Source organism: Helianthus annuus, chromosome 16, assembly GCF_002127325.2.
Source record: "Helianthus annuus cultivar XRQ/B chromosome 16, HanXRQr2.0-SUNRISE, whole genome shotgun sequence".
NCBI lineage: Eukaryota > Viridiplantae > Streptophyta > Magnoliopsida > Asterales > Asteraceae > Helianthus > Helianthus annuus.
In genome coordinates, this window is record NC_035448.2 from 16,614,058 (window position 1) to 16,640,906 (window position 26,849).

At 34.2% G+C, this 26,849-nt stretch overlaps 1 protein-coding gene across 1 annotated transcript; it reads left to right on the top strand.

Annotated features, from left to right (window-relative positions):
- The first annotated feature begins 749 nt into the window (after positions 1 to 749).
- On the top strand, positions 750 to 26,849 carry LOC110916727 (probable transporter MCH1). The gene is made up of 2 exons (XM_035986078.1): positions 750 to 1,252; positions 25,662 to 26,849. Exons 1-2 carry the CDS (start codon positions 806 to 808, stop codon positions 26,721 to 26,723), a joined length of 1,509 nt encoding a protein of 502 aa, XP_035841971.1. The 5' UTR covers positions 750 to 805; the 3' UTR covers positions 26,724 to 26,849.

The following is a 26,849-nucleotide window of genomic DNA, read 5'->3' on the forward strand; positions in this document are numbered from 1 at the left end:
TTGTACATTGGAATCCCATCACTAGTGATGACCACCGCTACTACAATTCTATCACTAGTGATAGAATAGTAGGTGATGACATGGCATAAATTGATTAGATATTAGGAGTTATGAAATTCTATCACTAGTTACTACCCCTTCCCTAAAAGAAACCTTCAAAGACAAAAGAAAAGCTAGGATGAGGACAAGTGTTAATGGTAACCCCTACCTTTGAAAGATATGGTTCATGATATATGAATGCCAGGGTCCCAACACCTAGTTGATATTATCTGTCAACCTGTGCACACAGGGTCCCAACACCTTTAATTAGTAACTGTTAATTTTTTTTTTCTTTCAACATGTGCACACAGGTCCCAACTCCTAGTTGATATTATCACATGTGTAATATACGAATGCTAGCACTCTTCAAGTTAGGGATGAGCTCGGTACCGTCCGGTACCGAACCGGTATCGGTATCGAAAGAACCGGTACCGAAAATCTTCAAAAGTGGGTACCGGTACCGGTATCGAATATACCCGGTTCGGTACGGTTCGGTACCGGTACCAGTTCGGTACCGGTACGGTACCGGTATTTGAGGGTAAAAACCGGTAAATATCGGTACCGAACCAGTACCGTACCGGACCGGTACCGAACCGGTACCAAAAATGTTAAAAGTCGGTACCGAATCGGTACCGAAAAGGTACCCGGTTCGATAAATTCGGTACCGGGTCCATTTTGCTCGTCCCAACTTCAAGTTTCTACCCTATACATAAATATATGAATACAACTGCACCCTCTTGGCCAAAACAAAATACTCCATTTGATAATGGAAAACAGCAAGTGGTTATCTACAGTGGCTAGCATATGGATTCAGATCACCTCCGGTGCCACGTACACATTCGGAATATACTCAGCCACCCTCAAATCCAGTCAAGGTTATGATCAAACCACTCTAAACACCGTATCCGTCTTCAAGGACATTGGCGGCAATATCGGGGTTTTAGCCGGTCTACTCTACAGTGCGGTAACCTCATCATCTCGTTTTGGGTCTGGACTTTGGCCGGTCTACTTGGCCGGAGCGGTTCAGTTCTTTACCGGTTACTTCTTTATATGGTTGTCTGTGACCGGAGTCATTGACCGTCCCCACGTGCTGGTCATGTGCCTCTTCATGTTCATGGCTGCACACGCTCAGACTTTCTTCAGCACTACGGATATTGTTGTTGCTGTTCGTAATTTTCCAGATTATAGTGGAACTAGCGTTGGCATTATGAAGGTAACTTATTCTTTTAATGTTATGATTGTTTCGGGCCGATCACTATTTTATAGTTATCTAATTTTTCTTTAATCGTAGTTAATACTTAATATAACCATAGTAAATCATATATTCCAGTTCTTCTTAACTTATAACTTAAATAACTATTGACTCTTAACTTATAGCTTAAACTAGTATTTAGGATCTCGCACGTTGCGGCGGGTCCTTTTAACTGAACAAAAATAGAGGTAAAAACGTTAAACTACGTATGCGTGTTACGACGTGTTAACTCATAAAATAAAGACCGTAACGTAAAACATTATTAAATATAGTTAGATTAGAGGTTCTAAAAAGGCTCAACACTAATTATTTAGAAATTAGACGTTTAATGATTTCAAATTTAATTGTGTACTTGTTTTAATTTTTTGAATTATTTGAATTAAAGTAATATAATATCCGCATTAATAAGACATAGTTTTATAAAAATAAGTTTTATGCCTAAAAGCTATAGGTTTATAATATAACCGTCAATCCCTCATATCAATACTATTACGTTTCTATTAAACAATGTATTAATTGTATGTCAAAAAATTAATTAGCACATTATATTTTAGATGACAATAAGTATTATATTTAACAAATCTGGATGTGTTTGCGTCAATACATTTACTGTAGTAGTCTTCTGGATAATTATCTGCACCACCTTTTCTCTCATTGTTTGTTCACTTCAATTTTTTTTATATAAGAAAGCTATAAATTTTTGTTTTTTGTTGACATGAACATGGTTTTTAAAAGCCATATGCTGTGCTGGGTTTAGCAAATCACTACATACTATAACACAACACCACCACCACAAATTGGTGGTGTGGTGTTTGAAGCTCTCTTGTGAAATGGGACCCCATAAAGTATTACTATGCGGCAAGAATTTGACTAAACCCCAAAAGAAGATATAAGACGGTGGGGTATGGCGGGGCGTGGGTTGGGGGTATGGTGTGACACGTGGAGTATGGGACACTCAAGACCAAAAGTCAATTTCAAAGGGGTATGGTGGGGCGTGGCTGGGGTGGCGTAGAAGAAAAGCCAATTTCAAAGGGCTAGTGCTATTGGCCAACGAGGTGGCGCCATGTCATGTTCGTAGCCCCGCCCAACGCCCGGGCTGAAACCCCCGCCCAAGGGGCCACACCAAAACCCAAACCCACCCAGGGTGGTGACGTGGGCGTTTGTACCCAACCCCGGTCCCATACCTCATAGTCTAATAAAGTGGTAAAATTGGACTAGTAGAATGCCATCAAATTGAACAGTAAATAAAAGTCACTCATATACAAAATTTACCAATTAATATAGATGAAATAACTACTATTAGTATATAATACAAAGTTTATTTGGGTATAAGAAATATAGGAAGTAATATTAATCATCAATTGAATAATCAAGGGTTTGAATTAAATAGATAGAATTGAACAAAAATTAAGAGGCGCGTGAGATTTTTAATGGTATTCTAGTCCATCCAAGTTAATAGTTTCTCTCTCCTCCAATTTTTTCTCGTTTTTATAACGTTAATAACTTTTTCATATGACATTATTTTTATATAAAAATTGCACCATAAAAACGAGTGTTTTTTATCTTTAAAACGAGCACACTATTGCTATACTTTTGAAAAAAAAAAGTTTTCGATAACCCAGATGCGTAAAACGCAATGGACAAAAAACACAAAAAAAATGATTTTTTTTCTAAAACGCAATTGACTAAAAACACAAAAGAATTATTTCTAAAATGCAATTGACTAAAAACACAAAAAAGGTGTTATTTCTAGAACACAAAGGACAAAAAACACAAAAAAGTGTCTTTTCTAAAACGCAATGGATCAAAAACATAAAACAAAGTTATCTTTTTAAAACGCAATAGACTAAAGATACAAACAGAAAGTATCTTTTCTAAAACACAATTGACTAAAAACATAAAAGAAAATGCTCTTTCTAAAACACAATTGACTAAAAACACAAAAAAAGTGTTTATTCTAAAATGCAATTGACTAAAAACACAAAAGAAAGTGTTTTTTCTAAAACGCAATGGACAAAAAGCTCAAGAAAATGTATTTTTTTCATTTTTTTGTAAAATGCAATGGACAAAAACTGTGTTTTTTCATTATTTTGTAAACGCAATGGACAAAAAACACAAAAAAAATGTGTTTTTTCATTCTTTTGAAAAACGAAATAGAAAAAACGTTGCTTTTTCATTGTTTGGTAAAACGCAATGAACAAAAAAAAAACACACAGATTCATTATTTTGTAAAACACAATTCTAAATGAAAGTTTAAACCGAAAACTATTTTGTAATTTTCTTTGAGACATTTTATCAAACACCTGGTATGCAACTTTTTACCACTGATTTCTTAATAAAATTGAAACAAATAATGTTGCCCAAACACAAGAATATATCAAGAAAAGGTTAAAATCATAGACATTTGAGAAGTGAAGTATAGTGTAATTTACGTGCAAGTGATATATCAAAATTTCAGCTTCCGTGCTTGAATATGAAAAATTTGGGCTTTGGTGTTAAAACTTTTTTTTTTAAATATAAATGATCTTTAACATACAAAAATCTCTTAATATGATAAATGAATGAGAGAATTTTTTTTTTTAATTTTTTCTCCATCTTATAACCACGTATTTTAGTCTCAGAATCCAAAAACAAATCATGATTTTACACAAACAGAGCAATTATATAATTTTGTAAAGTAATAATAATTACTCTACAAATTATAGAATGATTCTACAATAATTGCTCTACTACTAAACAGAGCAATTATATAATTTTGTAAAGTAATAATAATTACTCTACAAAATTATAGAGTAATTATAATGGCTCTACAATAATGGCTCTATTACTGTAAAATCACTTTTTTTTTTACATTTTACAATTAAATATCATTTCTAAGTAGATGGTAAAAAAATACCATAAAAAGTTTTCTTTATTTATTACGTTAAAGTTATTTTATATGTTAAAACTCATTTGTATTTAATCTTTACACGTAAAATTTAATATTGTCATTATAGTAATATGCACGACCTAAGGTTTGCTAATGTGTGGTATCCACCCATTAAGTTTATTTATTTATTTTGCTTTTAAAGATTTTATTTTCGGATAAATATAATTTGAACCAAATTTACCGCATGTCAGGAATTGAACCTTGATATCTTTTTAAGAGGCATAAAGCCTCTACCACCCCATCAAAGTGGTGATGACATCTAAGGGTGTGCACGGTTCGGTTTGGTTTTTGGACGAAACCAAAACCGAAATCAAAATGTCGGTTTTTGATTTTTGAAAACCGTTTGTTTCGGGTTTTTTCGGTTTTGGTTTTTTCGGTTTTTACACTGGTTTGATTCGGTTTTTCGGTTATTTTAGTTTTTGAAACAAAAGCATGTAAGATTCCAAAATAAAAAGTATAATTTGAAATCTAAGATTTTTCTTATATGGTTACACTAGGTTATAACCCTGTGTATTACACGGGTCGAATAAATAAATTTTGTATACTAAATAATAAAACAATATATCTTTAAAATCCCCATTTATTGCACGAGTTGAATAAATATAATTTTATATATTAAATAATAAAAAGTTATATCTATAAGAACCATATTGTACGGGTTGAATAAATGTAATTTTATATACCAAATAAAAAATTTATATCTTTAAAACCACGTATATTACACGGGTTGAATAAATGTAATATTGTTTACCAAATAATAAAACAATACATCTTTAAAAACCCCATTTATTACATGGGTTGAATAATTGTAATTTTATATACAAAATAATAAAAAAGTTACATCTTAAAAAATATGCGTGTTACACGGTTTGAATAAATGTAATTTTCTATACTAAATAATAAAAAAATATATATCCTTAAAAAGCCTCGTGTATTGTACGAATTGAATAAGTCTAATTTTATATATCAAATAATAAAAAGTTATAGCTTAAAAAACCTCATATATTACACGGGTCGAGTAAATGTAATTTTGTATAGTGAAAATAAAAATATTTAATATATTAATACAAAGTTTGGTTTTGGTGATATAAATAGATTATTTTGTTGTAGCAAAATTTACTAACGAAGTCTCAACAAATTTAACCCTTTGTTTAAAACTCTGTAATGTATAAATGATAAATAATATTAGTTAAGTTTATTTTAAGTTTTGTAAAATATATTTGATACCAAACTAAACAAAACGTTCAAATATATAGTTAAGATCAAATTAGATAACTAAGTTTGAATTTGAAGTAAATAGACAAATATAAAAGTAGGGTAAAGGTAATGTACAAAGTGTCTTATCGTACAAAACGTATGAAAGGCATGAAAAAGCCAAAAACGCGGTGGCATTTTCGTAATTATTTACTCGCGGAGTAATTATCAAAATTACTCTACAAATGATCCTGTAGAGTAATTTTGATCTTGTAGAGTAATTTTGTAAAATGTTCTTGTAGAGTAATTTTGATCTTGTAGAGTAATTTTGTAGAGTATCATAATTACTCTACAAAAGATATTGTATGGTAGTTTTGATCTTGTAAGGTAATTTTGTAGAGTATCGTAATTACTCTACAAATGATTTTGTAGAGTAATTTTGAATTGTATGTTGTTTGATAAACTTGTTGAGTAATTTTGATACATTTGTAGAGTAATTTTGATGCTTACCATACAAGATCAAAATTATTCTACAAGATACACTTGTAGAGTAATTTTGATAATTACCTTACAAGATTAAAATTAGTCTACAAAAACATTTTACAAAATTACTCTACAAGATCAAAATTACTCTACAGGATCATTTGTAGAGTAATTTTGAAAATTACTACTAATTACGAAAATGTAACCACGTTTTTTTCAGCAAAACCTTTAGTTCGTACGTTTTGTACGTTAAAGTTATTTGTATTTGATCTTTACTCTATAAAAGTAATAATTAATTCAAATAAATAATACTACAAATAAGAAGAAGATTAAACTAAATAATAATTATCCATAAGATATTAAACTAAATAATATTTAGTAGTAGGGTTATCTGTAATTAATTAGAAGAGATTAAACTAAAATAATAATTATTTATAAAATATGGCCTAATATGATGACAAGTGTCCCCCAAATGATTTCTTTTATTATATAGTATAGATTTAAATTATTATTCTTAACCTTTTTAACTAATAATGTTCACATAAACCTAGCCTTCTAACCTATTTTTTTTGTTTCTTCAAAGTTTTTATTAGGACATTTTCTTTTATAAACTTTAAATATTATTTAATTTATATATTAGTTTTTTTTATTTCTTGTAGGCAATCAATAAATCATCTCAATTATAAATAAACATATTAATTTGTTATTATAAATACTTAAAATTCAAGAATAAAATTAATAATTTCTAATAACATGGGTTAAAAACTTAAATATAAAAATATATATTTTTTTTTCGTTTCGGTTCGGGTTTTTTCGGTTATTGAAATGGTTATCCGAAAACCGAACCGGAATTTTCGGTTATTAAAAATCCAAAAACCAAACCGTCGGTTTTTGTTTCAGTTTGGTTTTTTCGGTTATTTTGGTTATGGTTCCGGTTATTTCGTTTTTCTGCTCACCCCTGATGCCATCTACATATTTACTTACATATCTTATGTGTGGGGTATATATATATATATATATATATATATATATATATATATATATATATATATATATATATAGGGTTAGGTTCATTTGAGAACAACCCCCTTGATAGTGAACTAATCCTAGCCCTTGATTATCAATACACAAGTGTAAATCAATGGCCAGTATTTGAGCAGAAGTTGATGAAGATACACTGGTGTATTTTACGATTTGATGATGTAAATCACTGGTCAGGGTTTGTTCACTCAATTCACAAATACACTAATGTTCACTTAGAATGAACACTAGTGTATTTGTGAACTGAGTGAACAAATTCTGACCATTGATTTACATCATCAAATCGTAAAACACATTAGTGCATTTTCATCATCAAATTATGGCCATTGATTTACACTTGTGTATTGATAATCCAGATCTAGGATTAGTTCACTAGCGTTCACAATGGGGTTTTAAAAAATGGACCTGACCATATATATATATATATATAGTGAAGGGTTCAAATGAGAAGAATTTTTTTGTAAAAAGAAAAAAGAAAAAGTTTCAACCAATAATAATGCTTTATTTTAATTCATTTAATATTTGCATTTAATTTTAATATAAGGGTATATTGGTAAACTTACAAAAATCATTAATTTATATTCTTCCCCTTTAATAACTAACTAAATTAAATTTGTAATTTCTTTTCAAAATATATATATTTTTTCCAAATTAAAAAACCAACTTAATTGAAAGTGTAGAATAAATTACTAGTTGTGTAGGATAAATTACGAGTTGTGTATGATATATTTCGAGGTGTGTAGGATAAATTTCGACTGTGTAGGATAAAATTCTATAATGTGTAGGGTATATGTAGGAAAATTTTGATATGTGTAGATTTTGTAGATTAAATGTAGGATAATTAATGATTAGTTGACTAATTAATTAAAGAGTTAAAAATTAATAATATGAGTTATAAATGACATAGTATTTTACTAATATGCCCTTTCTTCTTTTTCTTCTCACATTAAATTTCTTCTCAAATAAACCTTCCCCTATATATATATATATATATATATATATATATATATATAGGGTAAGGTTCATGCGATAAGACCGAGTATCAATCCGTGGACACTCATATGCATCCCTCGATGCTAGTCTAAGTTAATAGGCATGATTTTCTACTAAACTAACAACTAAAGAAAAAGTAGTAAACAAGTAATCAGAATGGTCAAGGAAAGAAGTAGGCTCGAAACAACTACACAAAGAGAAATTAGATAAGGAGGTAATAACTGTACTCTAGATCAGGAATCCTAATGAGTGTCACACCCTGCTAGTAGCGGAAGCGTATTGTGTGTGACGTAAGAAAGGTAATCATTGCATCCGAATGTATTAACAACATGAACCAACAACGATGCCATAGATGTATAATTTTCAACAAAAGATTACAAGTTTTCAACAACGTTTGACATAGCATAGTTCTAAGTTATTTACACATAACAAAAGATAGTTTTTGACATAAAACATAGTGAGGTTTTGTCCCCTATATACCCATACGAAGTTGGGATACAAAAAACAACCCTCCAAAAGTGGCCATCGTTGTCATTTATTTTCCCGAATCCCATAGTAAATCACCGGCTCAAGACCTGTTTCCTGAAATACATGTAGTTTTAAAAAGTCAACAAAAGTTGAGCGAGTTCATGCAGTATTTGTTATCATGTGAAATCTCATAAATGTTATCTTGTAATCATGGTATGTTCTGATTCATTCATGGAGTCTGTTAAGGATCTATCAGTGGGTAGCGAGCCCCCTGACATAATGTACCATAAGCAAATAACCAAACCGAGAACACTTTGTCATCATTGGGATCACAAAAGCACTCCAGGGTATACCAACCAGGAGTGGGGCGTGCCTCAAGCCCAATAGATCTACACCTTTTGCACCTTGGTCACTAAGTGATTAATGGTTACTAATGTTATCTCCCTACTTATGCACATTGATCATGTTATCTACTACTCCGTAACTAACATACCAATAGTTTTAGCATGTATTTCCCCTCGATGTTTTTGAAAACAAAACATTGAAAACAGTGAAAGGAGGGACATGAACTCACAAATTTGCATTCTGGTATTATGATATCGAAGTGGGCGTCCGTACGTGTCAATAACCTACATGTGTACTAATCTCGTTAGACACTAGGTCTTTCGGACCTCGTACAAATTGTTCATCTTGAATTCTTTATTATGTTCTCGTTTGTCATCTTTGGAACAACTTTTTATTTTAGAGCGTTGATAGTTTACTCGCTCGATTGTTATGTGTATTCATGTATTCTATATGTATTGAATTATATGCGAATGGCTTCGAACCTATGTCATTGGGCTTATCCCACGTTTCATTGTTATTGGGCCTAGCCCTAGTTTTCTTGTTATTGGGCCTAGCCCTAGTTTTTAATGTCATTGGGCCTAGCCCTAGTTTTACTGTCATTGGGCCTAGCCCTAGTTTTACTGTCATTGGGCCTAGCCCTAGTTTTAGTAATTTGGGTCTAGCCCAAATCTAATCCTAGTGAGTCCATTAAATATACTCTTGCAATTTTTACCAAAAATTCACCAAGCATGTAACTTAATAAGTTCGTTTTTCACATGAAAAATACTTGGTAATTTTTATAGTTTTCGACTTCCCGGATTCTTGTTTTTGACCACTTAGTTATGCGTTCGCTTTAGTGTCTAAAAATATGTTATTTTTAGACTCGACATTGTAGTAACTTGTTTATGATGTCGATACGCCCAAATTGTCGTCATCAAGTGTTATGTATTTCCATTTCGGCCATTTTATTTAATTGTCCGATTTGATTTCACTAGCATTTCTTGGACCATGTAGGAACATGTACGTGTATTTATTCTGATCACCCTATAGGTATCTAATACGAACAAATACATAGCACACATTGCAAGCACTTAGCAAGTTTCCGAAAATATATAGTTTTTCTTACCAGAAATTATATTTACACATTGTTATATTTTCATCCATTTATTTTTGTAAAAATAAGTTTAAGTTCATAAGAACTTCTCGAATATTTAAACTTTAAATATTCCCATCAAAGGTTCCATAATGACGTTTAAGACCACTAATCGCGTTTAACATTGTTAATCACCCTTTAATCCCCTCTTTAATCGCGATTAGATTTTTAGAAAAATTCGCCATAGTTTCCCCTAAACTATGACGTTTCCCACGTTATAAAAACGCGTTTAAATCACCAAATCAATTTCCAAATCACCACTAATTCATCAAGTATCATCGAAATCATATTTACACCAATAATCCCACTTATTCATTCAAAGTTCCTCATGAGCATCACTTTGGTTAAACTTTCAAGACTTTAAAGCTAACCATTTTTCAAGTAATCTTTTTACATAAACTTGATTAAGCTTGTTTTCCACTTTTAAAAATTCCCAAGCTTCTATGCTTCAAGTTTACTAGAAATTTCCAAGACTTTTACACCACACTTTTTATAAATAGTATCATATAAACTTGTTTTATGTAAAAAAACAAACAAGTTATTCATGTCTTAAAAAGTCTTGATTCATGATTATTCTTTGTTTTATTTTTTTCAAAAATCACTAATCAAAGTTCACATACGTAATGCTCATAATCTTTGAAGTTGATGATCTTGTGTGATTTAAACATATATATGTTTAAATCACATTTTTAAGTATAACATGGAAAGATTAACACTAATCTAATTTACTACATGATATAACTCACAAGATCATCATAAATCTAGACTTTAAACCACCAATCTTAACAAAATCAACACAATCATCAAGATTACACTAACTAGTTACACTAATCTACACAAATAACCACATAATAAGTTTAGATTAGTAGATTATTAGCTTTGAGAATAGGGTTTTTGGTGTGATTTTTATTAATATTTAAGATGATCAACTTGTACTTGCATAATCTATACATAATAAGAAGCTTAAAAATGGTTAAAGAATGCTTACAATTTTTGCACAAGCCAAATAAGAATATTAAGAAGAGGTTTAAGCTCCAACCAAGCTCCTAATGATTCTCCATTGATCTTGTAATGGCTAGAACATGAGTAAATTATGGTGTTTATGGGATTTTTTTTTTTATTGGTGGGTTTAGGGGGTATGAAGGCTGCCGAAAGTTGTAAGGGAAATGAGATGAATTTTGGTGTTTGAAAAAGTTGATAATTAATAGGGAATGGTGATGTTGTAGATTGTATAGCTTCCTTTTGTCAATACCAAACATGTCATGCCCATACCTCATTCTCTACAATTCTTTCCAACATCAAGTCTTGAAACAAGTGGGTGGGGACCCACTTGTTGACCGTGAATGGTTTTGGAGTGGTAACATGTTATATATTTTTTTTGAATGTGTTAATTATATAGATATTTTAGGTGATTAATTAAGTATATCCTTTAAGAATGGTCTAGCATCATTAAGGGGTTTAGATGTTAAGCAATATTAACTAGTTCCCTTGAATAGTTAGTATTAGTTTCGGACGGTAAAAATACCACTAGTTTGCTCATCGTTTCGATATCGGGTGATATACGAAAGGTGAAATATAGTACCGGGAGCGATGGTTTTAGTTTACCATTGTTGCTATGGCATCTATTCAAGGCGTTTATGACGCCAAAATATTGCTAACTAGCTCGCTAGCATTTTCGTTTGCTTGTTTCGTGGCAAAAATGTCACCTACTAGTTGGCCGGTTCGCTAGCGAACTATTTAAGCGCAAAGCGATGTAATACCGGAACTTGTGATTACGAACATTCCGTTGATATCATCTTATTGTTTTAGTATGTTTTTCATCAATTGACATTATTCCGAAGTCCCGGAAATGCTTTGTTATAGGTTCGGACGCGTTAAAAATGCTATATTTTAAGCCGAAACGGACATTTTTGAAACTAGGGCGTTATACCGGAAAGTCTTGTTTCTTTGCAAGATGTGTTTTCATAATAATGTTTTCTTATATAAATGGACTCAGTTATGCTATCCGAGTGTCGTTTTTCAGTGTTTCGGTCTGATTTCACGGTTTGCTGGCATGAATTGTGTAACCGTGAATAGTGCACGTGGCACTTTCTACCAACACTTTTAGAACATTGTTTGCTTGGGTTCGCAATGTGGCGTAAACCAACATATGTTTTAGCATTGTTTTCCTTGTCCTAACTCTGTTATCTAGTTTAGGACACCGTTACGTAATCAAATTACGCTAAATGCATGAGATTTAGAAATATAAATAGTGATTAGATTGTACGGAATTACCAGTTATTTGCCAGTTGTTACATTCTCCCCCTGTTAAAAAGAATTTCGTCCCGAAATTCAAGTTGAGTTATCCCTTAAAGGACTCTTCCCGACCAGGTGGAGGGGTACATTGTATTGATCTGAACTCCACGTTCCCATGTATTCTCGGGTTCGTGACGTGAGTTCCAGCGGACTTTTACTAGTTTAATACGACTTCTCCTTGTCCTGTGGACTTTCCAGTCCATAACCTAAACAGGTTCTTTGGTAACTTGAGAACTATTCTGGAGCTACTTAAGAAAGAACACTTGTATGCTAAATTCTCAAAATGCGAATTTTGGATTCGCGAGGTCCAATTTCTCGATCACGTCATGAACGAGAATGGAATTCATGTGGACCCAGCTAAGATAGAAGCTATAAAGAGCTGGAGCGTTCCAAAGACCCCAACGGAAGTAAGACAATTTCTGGGTTTAGCGGGATACTATCGAAGATTCATCGAGAAATTTCTTAAAAATTTCTCAACCGCTAACCTCACTCACTCAAAAGGATAAGAAGTTCGATTGGGGTGAAAAACAAGAAATGGCATTTCAAACACTCAAGGATAAACTATGCCAAGCACCAACTTATCACTCCCTAACGGTACTGATGACTTTGTGGTGTATTGTGATGCATCGCACCAAGGTTTGGGTTGTGTTCTAATGCAACGTGAAAAAGCCATCGCGTACGCGTCACGACAATTGAAAGTTCATGAAAAGAATTATACCACTCACAACCTGAAGTTGGGCGCAGTGGTATTCGCTTTAAAGATTTGGCGTCACTATCTCTATGGTACTATGTGTACCATATTCACAGACCATAAAAGTCTTTAACATATATTCAATCAAAAAGAATTAAACATGCGCCAGCGGCGATGGGTAGAATTGTTGAATGACTATGACTGTGAAATCAAGTACCATCCGGGCAAAGCAAATGTTGTGGCGGATACTTTGAGCCGGAAAGAGCGAGTCAAAACTTTACGAGTACGAGCTTTAGAGTTAACCATTCAGATGAACTTCACTACTCGTGTGCGCGATGCACAACTAGAAGCTCTAAAGCCAGAGAACATTCAAGCAGAATCCTTGCGAGGATTAGAGAAACGACTGGAAGAGATCAAAGATGGCACAAGGTACTTCATGGGAAGAATCTGGATTCCTTACTTTGGCGGATTGCTAGACTTAGTGTTGGATGAAGCACATAAGTCAAAATATTCAATACATCCCGGATCTGATAAGATGTATCAGGATGTAAAGGAATATTATTGGTGGCCTAATCTCAAAGGAGATAGTGCGACCTACGTTGGGAAATGCCTAACTTGTGCAAAGGTCAAGGCCGAGTATCAAAAGCCATCTGGACTATTACAACAACCCGAGATTCCCGTTTGAAAATGGGAACATATATCAATGGATTTCATTACAGGACTCCCACGGACCTCTCGAGGTCATGACATGATTTGGGTTATCGTCGATCGATTAACCAAGTCAGCTCACTTCTTGCCAACTCGCGAGAAAGACAGTACAGAGAAGTTAGCTGAGCTTTATCTCAAAGAAATAATAGCACGTCAAGGAGTACCTATTTCAATAATCTTGGATCGCGATGGTCGCTTTGTGTCAAGAATATGGCAATCATTTCAGGAATCGCTTGGATCTCGTCTGGATCTAAGCACATCATTTCATCCGCAAATCGATGGACAAAGCGAACGAACCATCCAAACGTTGGAGGACATGCTTCGCGCCTGTGTGATGGTTTGGGCGGAAACTGGGATACTCATTTACCGCTGGTGGAGTTTTCCCTATAATAACAGTTATCACACAAGCATCAAAGCTGCCCCATACGAAGCACTATACGGACGGAAGTGCCGATCATCGCTGTGTTGGGCGGGAGTCGGAGACAAACAACTCATTGGCCCTGAACTAGTCCAAGAGATTACTGACAAGATAGCAAAGATACGAGAACGTATCAAAGTGGCTCGTGACAGATAAAAGAGCTACGCGGACAGGAGACGTAAACCATTAGTCTTCGAGGTCGGAGACAAAGTACGAGGTGGTTTTTACTATGGCAAGGAGGTCACTACGAGCATGGATGGTTAAGGATGAATCAAGCTAGTGAGTAAGCAAGTCCAGGGGTATGCTCTACTCTACAACCATCATGTATCAATTCTTTGGATACCAACGCCGGTTTAACTTAATGTCTTTAGATACTAAGCATATACAAGAATTAGAGTCATGTAGGTTAAACATGTCTTGCTCAATCAAGTTAGCTAATGAGGAATTAGCGAAGTCATGTGAAGTCATTAAGGGTCACCGATACGTTCCTATCAACCGACCCGTTGCATCCGTTTTGTTTAACACCGGTGTCGGTATTGGCTTCATCCCTATAAAATTTAAAGTATGCTTGGCCGAGTCAAGTAAACAAGACGTCCTCCCATTCAATAGGATTGACCAATGGTAACTTATTCAAGTCAGGCAAGACATCAAAGGATGCACACTCGAACTTGGAGCACGAAAGTCCAATATCGACCTTTCACTCATTCAATTGGGTTATTACGACATAGTATTTAAAATAGACTAGTTATCCGACAATCGAGCCGAAAACACATGTCACGAGAAGATCATTCGCATCCCCTTCCAGATGGAGAACATTTGTTAGTACATGGGGAAAAACAAGACACGCCACTACGAATCATTAGTTGCATGAAGGCTCAAAAATGTTTGAGAAAAGGGTGCATCGCCTTCTTGCTCATGTCGTTGACAAGAAGGCCGAGGAGCGCAAGGTGGAAGACATCCCTGTGGTAAGGGAATACCCTGAAGTCTTTCCAAAAGACTTGCCGGGACTACCTCCGCAGCGACAAGTCGAATTCAGTATCGATCTTGTGCCAGGAGCTGCACCGGTGGCGAAAGCTTCATATAGACTCGCACCCTCGGAGATGCAGGAATTATTTATTCAGTTTCAGGATTTGTTTGACAAAGGATTCAATAGACCGAGTTTCTCACCTTGTGGAGCTCCGGTGCTATTTGTCAAGAAGAAAGACGGAACCTTTCGAATGTGTATAGATTACCGAGAACTGAACAAGTTAACCATAAAGAACCGGTATCCTTTACCAAGGATTGATGACTTGTTCGATCAGTTACAAGGTTCTAGCTTCTATTCCAAAATTGATCTAAGATCTGAACACCATCAGCTGAGGATCCAAGAGGAAAGCATTCCTATGATAGCGTTCAGGACTCGCTATGGGCATTACTAGTTCCTTGTTATGCCTTTTGGCTTAACAAACGTTCCCGCCGTATTCATGGATTTGATGAATCGGGTATCTAAGCCATATCTCGACAAGTTCGTGATCGTATTCATTCATGACATTTTAATATACTAATATAGCTAACTCATTAGTTTCTGTTTTGTGCCAAGTCTCACCACACTACTACTCTTGTCACTTTTGCAAGTGCCCTCATGATGAAAGTTTCACCTATCTCATTCCGAATTTTGACAAGTTATTAGCATACTTCTTAATGCGAGCATCGATTATGGCAGTAATCGCATTCGCTTTGCGTGTCACGGGATTTCTCTTTCTCTTAACACCCTCCTTGGGCAGTCCCCCATCCTCACCACACCCTTGGCGAGACTAACTGAGAGAGTTACTTGAAAATAAATCTAGGTAGGGTGACATGATGTGATCATGATTCGGATCTCAGGGCTAAACCCCAAATGTAGCGCTCAGGGTGTTTAGATTCGAGTGTTATCCAATATGCAATCAATCCTTGACAGATTGTAGAGGCGTCGCGGTAACTAACAACATTAGCTCTAATCATGATCGAGTTCTAGAGCTCGGTTCCCAAACTTGGAATTTTTCCACTAGCGAGCAATACTCTTCTCGCTTAAGATTCTTGAGTTCTTCCCACAATAACCTCTTGTTGTATTACTCCCTATAGTTTGCACTTGGAGATTCCACCAAGTTAACGCATCATTCAACAGAAGGCTATTAGTTTACCCAAAATGTTTACTTAGGAGTGCATTTATTAGCAAGGTTAACTGACTTCCTTGTCTTTATCTAACGGATAGAACTCACCGCACCTTCCGTATCAATGAGGTCTCGCGGCTTATAATCCGGAAAAGCCATAGGATTAAAATCTGGTGTGATTGCATCTCCAAGTGTGGCATTGCCACTCATTCTCGTCCCATCGGGATTTGAACCACTTGAACTACCGATACCATCAGTACCATCACTAGTGTCGACTCGACAACCTCATGTTGTTCCATATGACCTCTAGTTCAACTTTAATAGTAGGGCACTAATTAACTGACCCTCTTCTAGGCGTAGATTTTCTTGTCGATGCCACGTTGTTTCCGATACATAGTATCATTGGGTCTAGGCTTTTATTTGGACAGATATAGCCTATCATGCGCCTAAGAATTAAGAATGTGATTGGTCATGGAAACCTCAAGACAGCGTTGCTCTGGTATGTTTGAACAATGATATACATGAATAAATGCATTCCAAAATGCATAGTACCTCTTGAGTGTATTAGCCATATGCCTAAATGGGAAAAGAAGTAATTCATTGAGAAGGAGAAACCAAACGGTCGTCTCCAATTTTTACAACGTGTATCCCATACTTCATGGATCTCGATCGCCCAAAGTAGGAAAAATCCTTCGCCACACTAGCCCGTATGACGAATACGTTGATACTCCTTGAGCTCCATGAGCTTCGACATGATTGTTATAATTTCCATAGATGATGAATAATAAAATGAAGGGGTTGTAGCTTGGCTCATGCCATAGTATCCCTTGGAATAAGACAAATATCAAACGACGAAGTTTAATGTAATCATCTCCGATAATAAGATAAGGTAAGGTGTCATAGACACCAAAGAACCAGCCCATGTACAAGAATTTCGAGAATGTTGAGGAAAAATCCTCCATGAGTGGCTAACGAGTTTTGTTTGCTTTCGATGACTAGTCTCAGACGACTCGTGTTATAGATCGAATGTTAAGTGCAAACAATACGTGTAGTCTTCCTGTATCGTAGAGTGTTATAGTAACCATTCCGGTTAGTGTTCTACTAGATAGAAATTTGAACAACTTAAGAACTTCGAATGGATAGTGATCTCTTGGTTTGACCCGCAGAGCCCACCAGGATTCCCATGCACTACAAGTTGTTATTACGTGGGCCCCCGTAATAATAAATTGCCTTGCATGGTCACCCCAGTGTCTCTCGTTCAAAGCAGACGAATAGTCAGAGAGAGGAGTCTATTGTCTATATACCTTCAACATAGAAGGGACCTTCATGTTGGTCCACGTGCCAATGCCCCTTGTCATTACTCGTGAAAGGGCACAACGTAAGACAGAATAGAAATATAGAGAATCCGTATCAATAGCAACTGGAGGGGCAACTTTAAGATGAGTATTTCATCTTCCTTTTCTGGACGAGAGTGTCATCAATCACGATTAGTATGAGCCTCAAGGACCTCGTCCCACTAGTAGAGTTGTTGTCCAAGGCCGCCACCTCCGCCTCGTCGTCACTACCGAAGCCGGACATATACCATCCGAGGGAAAACAACCATCTTCCACGGGATCAATGCTTTAGGGTCTCGCTTAGGGACCACGACCGCCATAAGCTTCGTAATAGACGCGAGGTCATCATTCTCATCACGTGAGTCAAGTGTAAAAATAGAATTCATAGTCGAAGGTATTTTCATTTTTGGCAAATATTCCGTACAACACATATATAAATACATTATATATATAATCACTAAATCTCATGTTATTTTTGTTCTCATGTTTCACATGTAAGCCTTAGTGTTTTCAAGTCTATTCCTTATAGACTAAACATGTATTGAACCATATCAGTTACTTATGATTGAGCCCGCGTGATAGATCCTCATGTTATAGTGACACAATGAAAACCTTTTGTCATTTTTGTCATACTTTTGAAATCATTTGTGTATTGCTATCGACTTTGTTTTCATGTGAGAGCCCTTGGTGATTGTAGACCAAACTCTATAAAAGTTTGTCCCCGGTTCACTACAATCGGAGCTCTGATACCAATCTGTCACACCCTGCTAGTAGCGGAAGCGTGTTGTGTGTGACGTAAGAAAGGTAATCATTGCATCCGAATGTATTAACAACATGAACCAACAACGATGCCATAGATATATAATTTTCAACAAAAGATTACAAGTTTTCAACAACGTTTGACATAGCATTGTTCTAAGTTATTTACACATAACAAAAGATAGTTTTTGACATAAAACATAGTGAGGTTTTGTCCCCTATATACCCATACGAAGTTGGGATATAAAAGACAACCCTCCAAAAGTGGCCATCGTTGTCATTTATTTTCCCGAATCCCATAGTGAATCACCGGCTCAAGACCTGTTTCCTGAAATACATGTAGTTTTAAAAAGTCAACAAAAGTTGAGCGAGTTCATGCAGTATTTGTTATCATGTGAAATCTCATAAATGTTATCTTGTAATCATGGTATGTTCTGATTCATTCATGGAGTCTGTTAAGGATCTATCAGTGGGTAGCGAGCCCCCTGACATAATGTACCATAAGCAAATAACCAAACCGAGAACACTTTGTCATCATTGGGATCACAAAAGCACTCCAGGGTATACCAACCAGGAGTGGGGCGTGCCTCAAGCCCAATAGATCTACACCTTTTGCACCTTGGTCACTAAGTGATTAATGGTTACTAATGTTATCTCCCTACTTATGCACATTGATCATGTTATCTACTACTCCGTAACTAATATACCAATAGTTTTAGCATGTATTTCCCCTCGATGTTTTTGAAAACAAAACATTGAAAACAGTGAAAGGAGGGACATGAACTCACAAATTTGCATTCTGGTATTATGATATCGAAGTGGGCGTCCGTACGTGTCAATAACCTACATGTGTACTAATTTCGTTAGACACTAGGTCTTTCGGACCTCGTACAAGTTGTTCATCTTGAATTCTTTATTATGTTCTCGTTTGTCATCTTTGGAACAACTTTTTATTTTAGAGCGTTGATAGTTTACTCGCTCGATTGTTATGTGTATTCATGTATTCTATATGTATTGAATTATATGCGAACGGCTTCGAACCTATGTCATTGGGCTTATCCCACGTTTCATTGTTATTGGGCCTAGCCCTAGTTTTCTTATCATTGGGCCTAGCCCTAGTTTTTAATGTCATTGGGCCTAGCCCTAGTTGTACTGTCATTGGGCCTAGCCCTAGTTTTACTGTCATTGGGCCTAGCCCTAGTTTTTAATGTCATTGGGCCTAGCCCTAGTTTTATTGTCATTGGGCCTAGCCCTAGTTTTAGTAATTTGGGTCTAGCCCAAATCTAATCCTAGTGAGTCCATTAAATATACTCTTGCAATTTTTACCAAAAATTCACCAAGCATGTAACTTAATAAGTTCGTTTTTCACATGAAAAATACTTGATAATTTTTATAGTTTTCGACTTCCCGGATTCTTGTTTTTGACCACTTAGTTATGCGTTCGCTTTAGTGTCTAAAAATATGTTATTTTTAGACTCGACATTGTAGTAACTTGTTTATGATGTCGATACGCCCAAATTGTCGTCATCAAGTGTTATGTATTTCCATTTCGGCCATTTTATTTAATTGTCCGATTTGATTTCACTAGCATTTCTTGGACCATGTAGGAACATGTACGTGTATTTATTCTGATCACCCTATAGGTATCTAATACGAACACATACATAGCACACATTGCAAGCACTTAGCAAGTTTCCGAAAATATATAGTTTTTCTTACCAGAAATTATATTTACACATTGTTATATTTTCACCCATTTATTTTTGTAAAAATAAGTTTAAGTTCATAAGAACTTCTCGAATATTTAAACTTTAAATATTCCCATCAAAGTTTCCATAATGACGTTTAAGACCACTAATCGCGTTTAACATTGTTAATCACCCTTTAATCCCCTCTTTAATCGCGATTAGATTTTTAGAAAAATTCGCCATAGTTTCCCCTAAACTATGACGTTTCCCACGTTATAAAAACGCGTTTAAATCACCAAATTAATTTCCAAATCACCACTAATTCATCAAGTATCATCGAAATCATATTTACACCAATAATCCCACTTATTCATTCAAAGTTCCTCATGAGCATCACTTTGGTTAAACTTTCAAGACTTTAAAGCTAACCATTTTTCAAGTAATCTGTTTACATAAACTTGATTAAGCTTGTTTTCCACTTTTAAAAATTCCCAAGCTTCTATGCTTCAAGTTTACTAGAAATTTCCAAGACTTTTACACCACACTTTTTATAAATAGTATCATATAAACTTGTTTTATGTAAAAAAAACAAACAAGTTATTCATGTCTTAAAAAGTCTTGATTCATGATTATTCTTTGTTTTATTTTTTTTAAAAATCACTAATCAAAGTTCACATACGTAATGCTCATAATCTTTGAAGTTGATGATCTTGTGTGATTTAAACATATATATGTTTAAATCACATTTTTAAGTATAACATGGAAAGATTAACACTAATCTAATTTACTACATGATATAACTCACAAGATCATCATAAATCTAGACTTTAAACCACCAATCTTAACAAAATCAACACAATCATCAAGATTACACTAACTAGTTACACTAATCTACACAAATAACCACATAATAAGTTTAGATTAGTAGATTATTAGCTTTGAGAATAGGGTTTTTGGTGTGATTTTTATTAATATTTAAGATGATCAACTTGTACTTGCATAATCTATACATAATAAGAAGCTTAAAAATGGTTAAAGAATGCTTACAATTTTTGCACAAGCCAAATAAGAATATTAAGAAGAGGTTTAAGCTCCAACCAAGCTCCTAATGATTCTCCATTGATCTTGTAATGGCTAGAACATGAGTAAATTATGGTGTTTATGGGATTTTTTTTTATTGGTGGGTTTAGGGGGTATGAAGGCTGCCGAAAGTTGTAAGGGAAATGAGATGAATTTTGGTGTTTGAAAAAGTTGATAATTAATAGGGAATGGTGATGTTGTAGATTGTATAGCTTCCTTTTGTCAATACCAAATATGTCATGCCCATACCTCATTCTCTACAATTCTTTCCAACATCAAGTCTTGAAACAAGTGGGTGGGGACCCACTTGTTGACCGTGAATGGTTATGGAGTGGTAACATGTTATATATTTTTTTTGAATGTGTTAATTATATAGATATTTTAGGTGATTAATTAAGTATATCCTTTAAGAATGGTCTAGCATCATTAAGGGGTTTAAGATGTTAAGCAATATTAACTAGTTCCCTTGAATAGTTAGTATTAGTTTCGGACGGTAAAAATACCACTAGTTTGCTCGTCGGTTTGATATCGGGTGATATACGAAAGGTGAAATATAGTACCGGGAGCGATGGTTTTAGTTTACCATTGTTGCTATGGCATCTATTCAAGGCGTTTATGACGCCAAAATATTGCTAACTAGCTCGCTAGCATTTTCGTTTGCTTGTTTCGTGGCAAAAATGTCACCTACTAGTTGGCCGGTTCGCTAGCGAACTATTTAAGCGCAAAGCGATGTAATACCGGAACTTGTGATTACGAACATTCCGTTGATATCATCTTATTGTTTTAGTGTGTTTTTCATCAATTGACATTATTCCGAAGTCCTGGAAATGCTTTGTTATAGGTTCGGACGCGTTAAAAATGCTATATTTTAAGCCGAAACGGACATTTTTGAGACTAGGGCGTTATACCGGAAAGTCTTGTTTCTTTGCAAGATGTGTTTTCATAATAATGTTTTCTTATATAAATGGACTCAGTTATGCTATCCGAGTGTCGTTTTTCAGTGTTTCGGTCTGATTTCACGGTTTGCTGGCATGAATAGTGTAACCGTGAATAGTGCACGTGGCACTTTCTACCAACACTTTTAGGACATTGTTTGCTTGGGTTCGCAATGTGGCGTAAACCAACATATGCTTTAGCATTGTTTTCCTTGTCCTAACTCTGTTATCTAGTTTAGGACACCGTTACGTAATCAAATTACGCTAAATACATGAGATTTATTAATATAAATAGTGATTAGATTGTACGGAATTACCAGTTATTTGCCAGTTGTTACAATGAGAAAGCTAACTGTGATAGGGAAATTGATACTTGAAAGGCTACTGGGATCTAAATATACAACTAACTCAAGAATCACAAATGTATCCTAGATCTCCACTTAGTTTCACCAGGATAACTAAGCCAAACATAAATGTTTACATGCCCAAAGATAAGATCAACTCTCGGTCTCAATATTCTCAAAAGATCTAATGATATCAAAGGGCGAATCTAGTTCTAAGGGTAAATGTTATGGAAAACGGAAAAAATGGATGTCGGGAAGGAAATTCACTCTCGTGCAATTTCAAACCTATAAACAAGAAACCCTAACAACCCACAACCTATATCCTCTCGGTCTCAAGGTAGGCACCAAACCGAGTTAAGCCCAACATGCATTTTCTAGATCCTAAGTCAACTCGACTAGTCAACTTATCAAATCAGCAACACGAATCTAACAATAAAAACATGGAATTTACAGTCTAAAAACACAAAGTCAATAAACCGAGATCACATGTGGATAGAAAAATATATATCAAACATAATCATGGTTACATGTTGCAACAAAAACCCAAAAAGATTTGATTTTTACATTAACGGTTACGAAAATAAGATCCAAAATCCCATAATCAATCAACAAGTCTTTTTTTCATCTTAATCTAGACAATCATAGTAGATCAAGCCAACAATGGTTCCAAAATACATCACAAGATCAAACCTAGACAAATCTAACATAAATGAGTCTAAAAACTTACGAAAACCGAAAATCGAAGTTGATAACCAACCTATAATCACCGGTCTTCAATAATCCAAGCCGTATCCATGAAAAGTTCTTAAATAATGCTCCAAAACGTCACCAGAAGCATCCCCAAACCAACCTCTTTTTGATGCAAAACACCTAAAATGCTTAAATAGGCAATGTTGTTACGGGGCCGTATGGAGGACCATGTTAGATTGTCTAAACAGTCCTCCTAGAGTTGGCATAAGATAAATGAGGTTACAGGAGGACCGTGTTGGTAAGCTTAAACGGTCCTCCTATACTAAGGCGGTGGAGAATGACACGTTAGCACAAAATATCTTCCTAGAATTCGATTTTAAACATGGTGAGCGTGAATCGTGTTGAAGTGCCTACACGGTCCTCCTAGAGCTGCCTGAAGTGAAAGGGGGTTGTAGGCGGACCGTGTTGAGTTGTTTAAACGGTCCTCCTGGAGCTGGAGTTAGCATATTCTTTAGTTCTTCTATCTTTTTATCCAAATTTATATTTTGGGCTCGAATTCCAACCCGCAACTTTTCAAACTCTCACCAAACACTACAACTTCACAAAATAATCAATAAATACCAATTCATAAAGATTTATAATGAAAAACTAATAAAAATGAAAGATACTTCATATAAAAATATATGAATTTTCAAGTATATCAATATCACCTTTTTATGTTTTTTTATTATATTTTATTTAAGACATTCTTTGTATCAATAACATAATTTAACTAACTAAATTAAATAAATAGCTTTAAAATTAACTACTTTTTGGGTTTACTTTTCTACTCAATCGAACTGATACTCTTTATTTTTGTTCTCTTTTAGCATGTGAAAGTATACCAATACCAATCAAATTCCCATTGCGTCCATTTTTCTTAACGAACGGAACCTATATCGTTTGTATTTTTTTGGACAAAACGAAAATGTTGGTGGCATGTGAGATTTGAACCTACCGTTGTTATTTACCTTAATTTTTACATTTTTTTTATTTTTAGTAACTTAGTGGTGTTGTACCAAGTGTCGATGCTATGACGATACACTAACAAACCAAAACATTATTGATATCTTAGTATAGTAAAAGTTTGTATAAAATAACATTTTCCCTTTCTAAAGTAGTAAAAATTTGTAACAGCGTACACCTGTAACTATCAAACATCCTATAAAACATTTATGCACGGCAAACACTCCGTGTCGCAAATCGCAGGGTATCAACAACCTTACTATAAGACGTAATAAAATTTAAAAGAATTTATATATTTTTAAATTAAAACATGAAGCATATAACAAGATACTAATACTTCTTAAACTATATTTTCTTAATTAAATAACTGAGCCCACTAGCACAAAAGACAAATTCACATATCTATTTTCTTACTAGATTAGAATTCAGTATATTACACGAGTTAAAGAAATATAATTTTATATATTAACTAATAATTATTTTCTTACTAGATCAGAATCCAGTGTATTATACATTATACGAGTTAAATAATTGTAATTTTATATATTAAGTAATAAAAAGATTTATATTTTTTAAAAACCCGTATATTGTGCAGGTTGAATAAAATTGTGTATTATACATGTCGAATAAAAAGTAATTTAATCGATTAACACATACAATCGTCGAAGCATGTCTTGAAAAATGAATTTTGATGTACTGTTTACTTATTATAACATTTTACTTTGTTATGTTTATTTATTATCAGGTTAAAACACATATATTACAGGAAGTTTGAACACTAAAATATTAAATTAAATAGTTATTAATAAGCGGAATAATAAACAAAATAGCAGAATAAAGAAATATTAAATAAATAAGAAAGAAACGGGAAAATTATGATTTAATATTGTTATTCATTATGAGAGAGATGCGCAAAAATTATAAATTAATTAATTATTTAATAGGTGATAAAGGCAGAAAAATAATGATGAGAAAACACCTGAGGGTAACACATGTTAAAAAGAGATTTTCGTATAAGAAGATTTTTATATATAGAGAGACAAAGTACATATGTATTCCAAGGCTTCCAAGCCTTATATAAACGTGAAGATTACTAAAGTTCGTTTGGTTTTCAAAAAATATTAACAAAAAGAAAAAAAAAAGCAAATATGCGAAAGAAAAAAATATTAAAAGAAATCAAATAAAGTCAAAAAAATAAAATAGTAAAATGTGTACAATGGGAAAAAAGAAAAATGTGAAAGTAGTAGATGAGATAAATGTTTTGTAAGATTCGAATCTTGATCTAATTGGTACAGATATAGCGCACCAACCACTCACAAACTATTTTTAGTAGCTATTCAGAGCTAACAAAGTTATATACAAAGACAACTGCTAGTAATTAAAATGAGTTAAATGAATAAAAACCTGACACATGGATTAATAGATCTTAGTTATCGTTAAAAGCTCTTACATATATAATAATAATAATAACTTATATTAAAGATAAGCATAGGTATTAGTGATATACTTGTATTAATTATTAAAAAATAAAATAAAATATAAGTACAATTTTAAGGATGAAGGAGAAAAAGTTGCGTGACATTAATCGAAAATCTTCGTTAGAATTTAGATTTGATGCGGATGAAGATGTTGTGACATGTATCATTGGGTCTTTACATATGTGCATTCAACGTATTTTTACTATCATCAGTTTGTTTTCGAAATTACAGGGTTTCTTTGGGCTAAGCGGAGCAATATTAATTCAAATCTACTACACGCTATTTGACAACAAACCAACCACCTACTTACTCATGCTTGCTGTATTTCCAACACTAGTGTCTCTCGCATTCATGTCTCTCGTTCACATAAACCCATCAAACACAAGCAATGATAAACCTCATTTGAATCGCTTCTCATTGATAGCGCTCATTATTGCTACATATCTAATGATCGTACTCATCTTTCAAAACATCTTTACACTTCCATCCTGGGCTCACATTCTCACAACAACAATTCTTTTGATTATGGCATTATCACCTCTTCAAGTAGCCCTCACAGCTCAAAGAAGCGAACAACGACCACCATCCCCTGTCATGGCCCCATTGATCACGACTTTAGAGGATCAAAATGAAGTTGAAATGAATCTGCTACATGCAATGAGCACAATCAACTATTGGTTGTTGTTTCTTGCCATGGTTTGCACATCAGGGTCAGCATTAGCAACAATCAACAACATAACTCAAATAGGCGAGTCACTTGATTACTCTACACTTGAAATCAACACCATAGTTTCTTTATGGAGCATATGGAACTTTCTTGGTCGGTTTATTGGTGGATTTGTGTCTGATTTATTCATACATAGATATGGTTTAGGAAGGCCATTATTTTTCAGCCTTACACAACTAACTATGGTCATAGGCTATTTGATCATTGCTTTAAGGGGAAATTTGTACGTTGGTTCAGTGATTGTGGGTGTTTGCTTCGGATCACAATGGTCTTTAATGCCTACAATCACTTTGGAGATATTTGGGGTGAAACATATGGGGACTATTTTCAACTCTATTGGTGCAGCTAACCCTATTGGTTCGTATATATTTTCTGTGCAAGTGATTGGAAAAATCTATGATAAGGAAGCACAAGCAACAGGGGGGTTGTGCCACGGGCTCCATTGCTTTACGCTTTCGTATTTTATATTTGTCGGGGTTTCTCTTTTTGGGGTTCTTTCTTCCTTCGTCTTGTTTCTTCGCACAAGAGGGTTCTATGCTTCAATTTTGCAAAACCGACTGAAGTAGTTATATTTGTAGTGAAATAATATCTTTTTTTACTATTTGCAAAAACAACTGAAGTAGTTATATTTGTAGTGAAATAATATTTTTTTACTATTTATGGGATACATTATGGCTTTACATTTTTGTTTA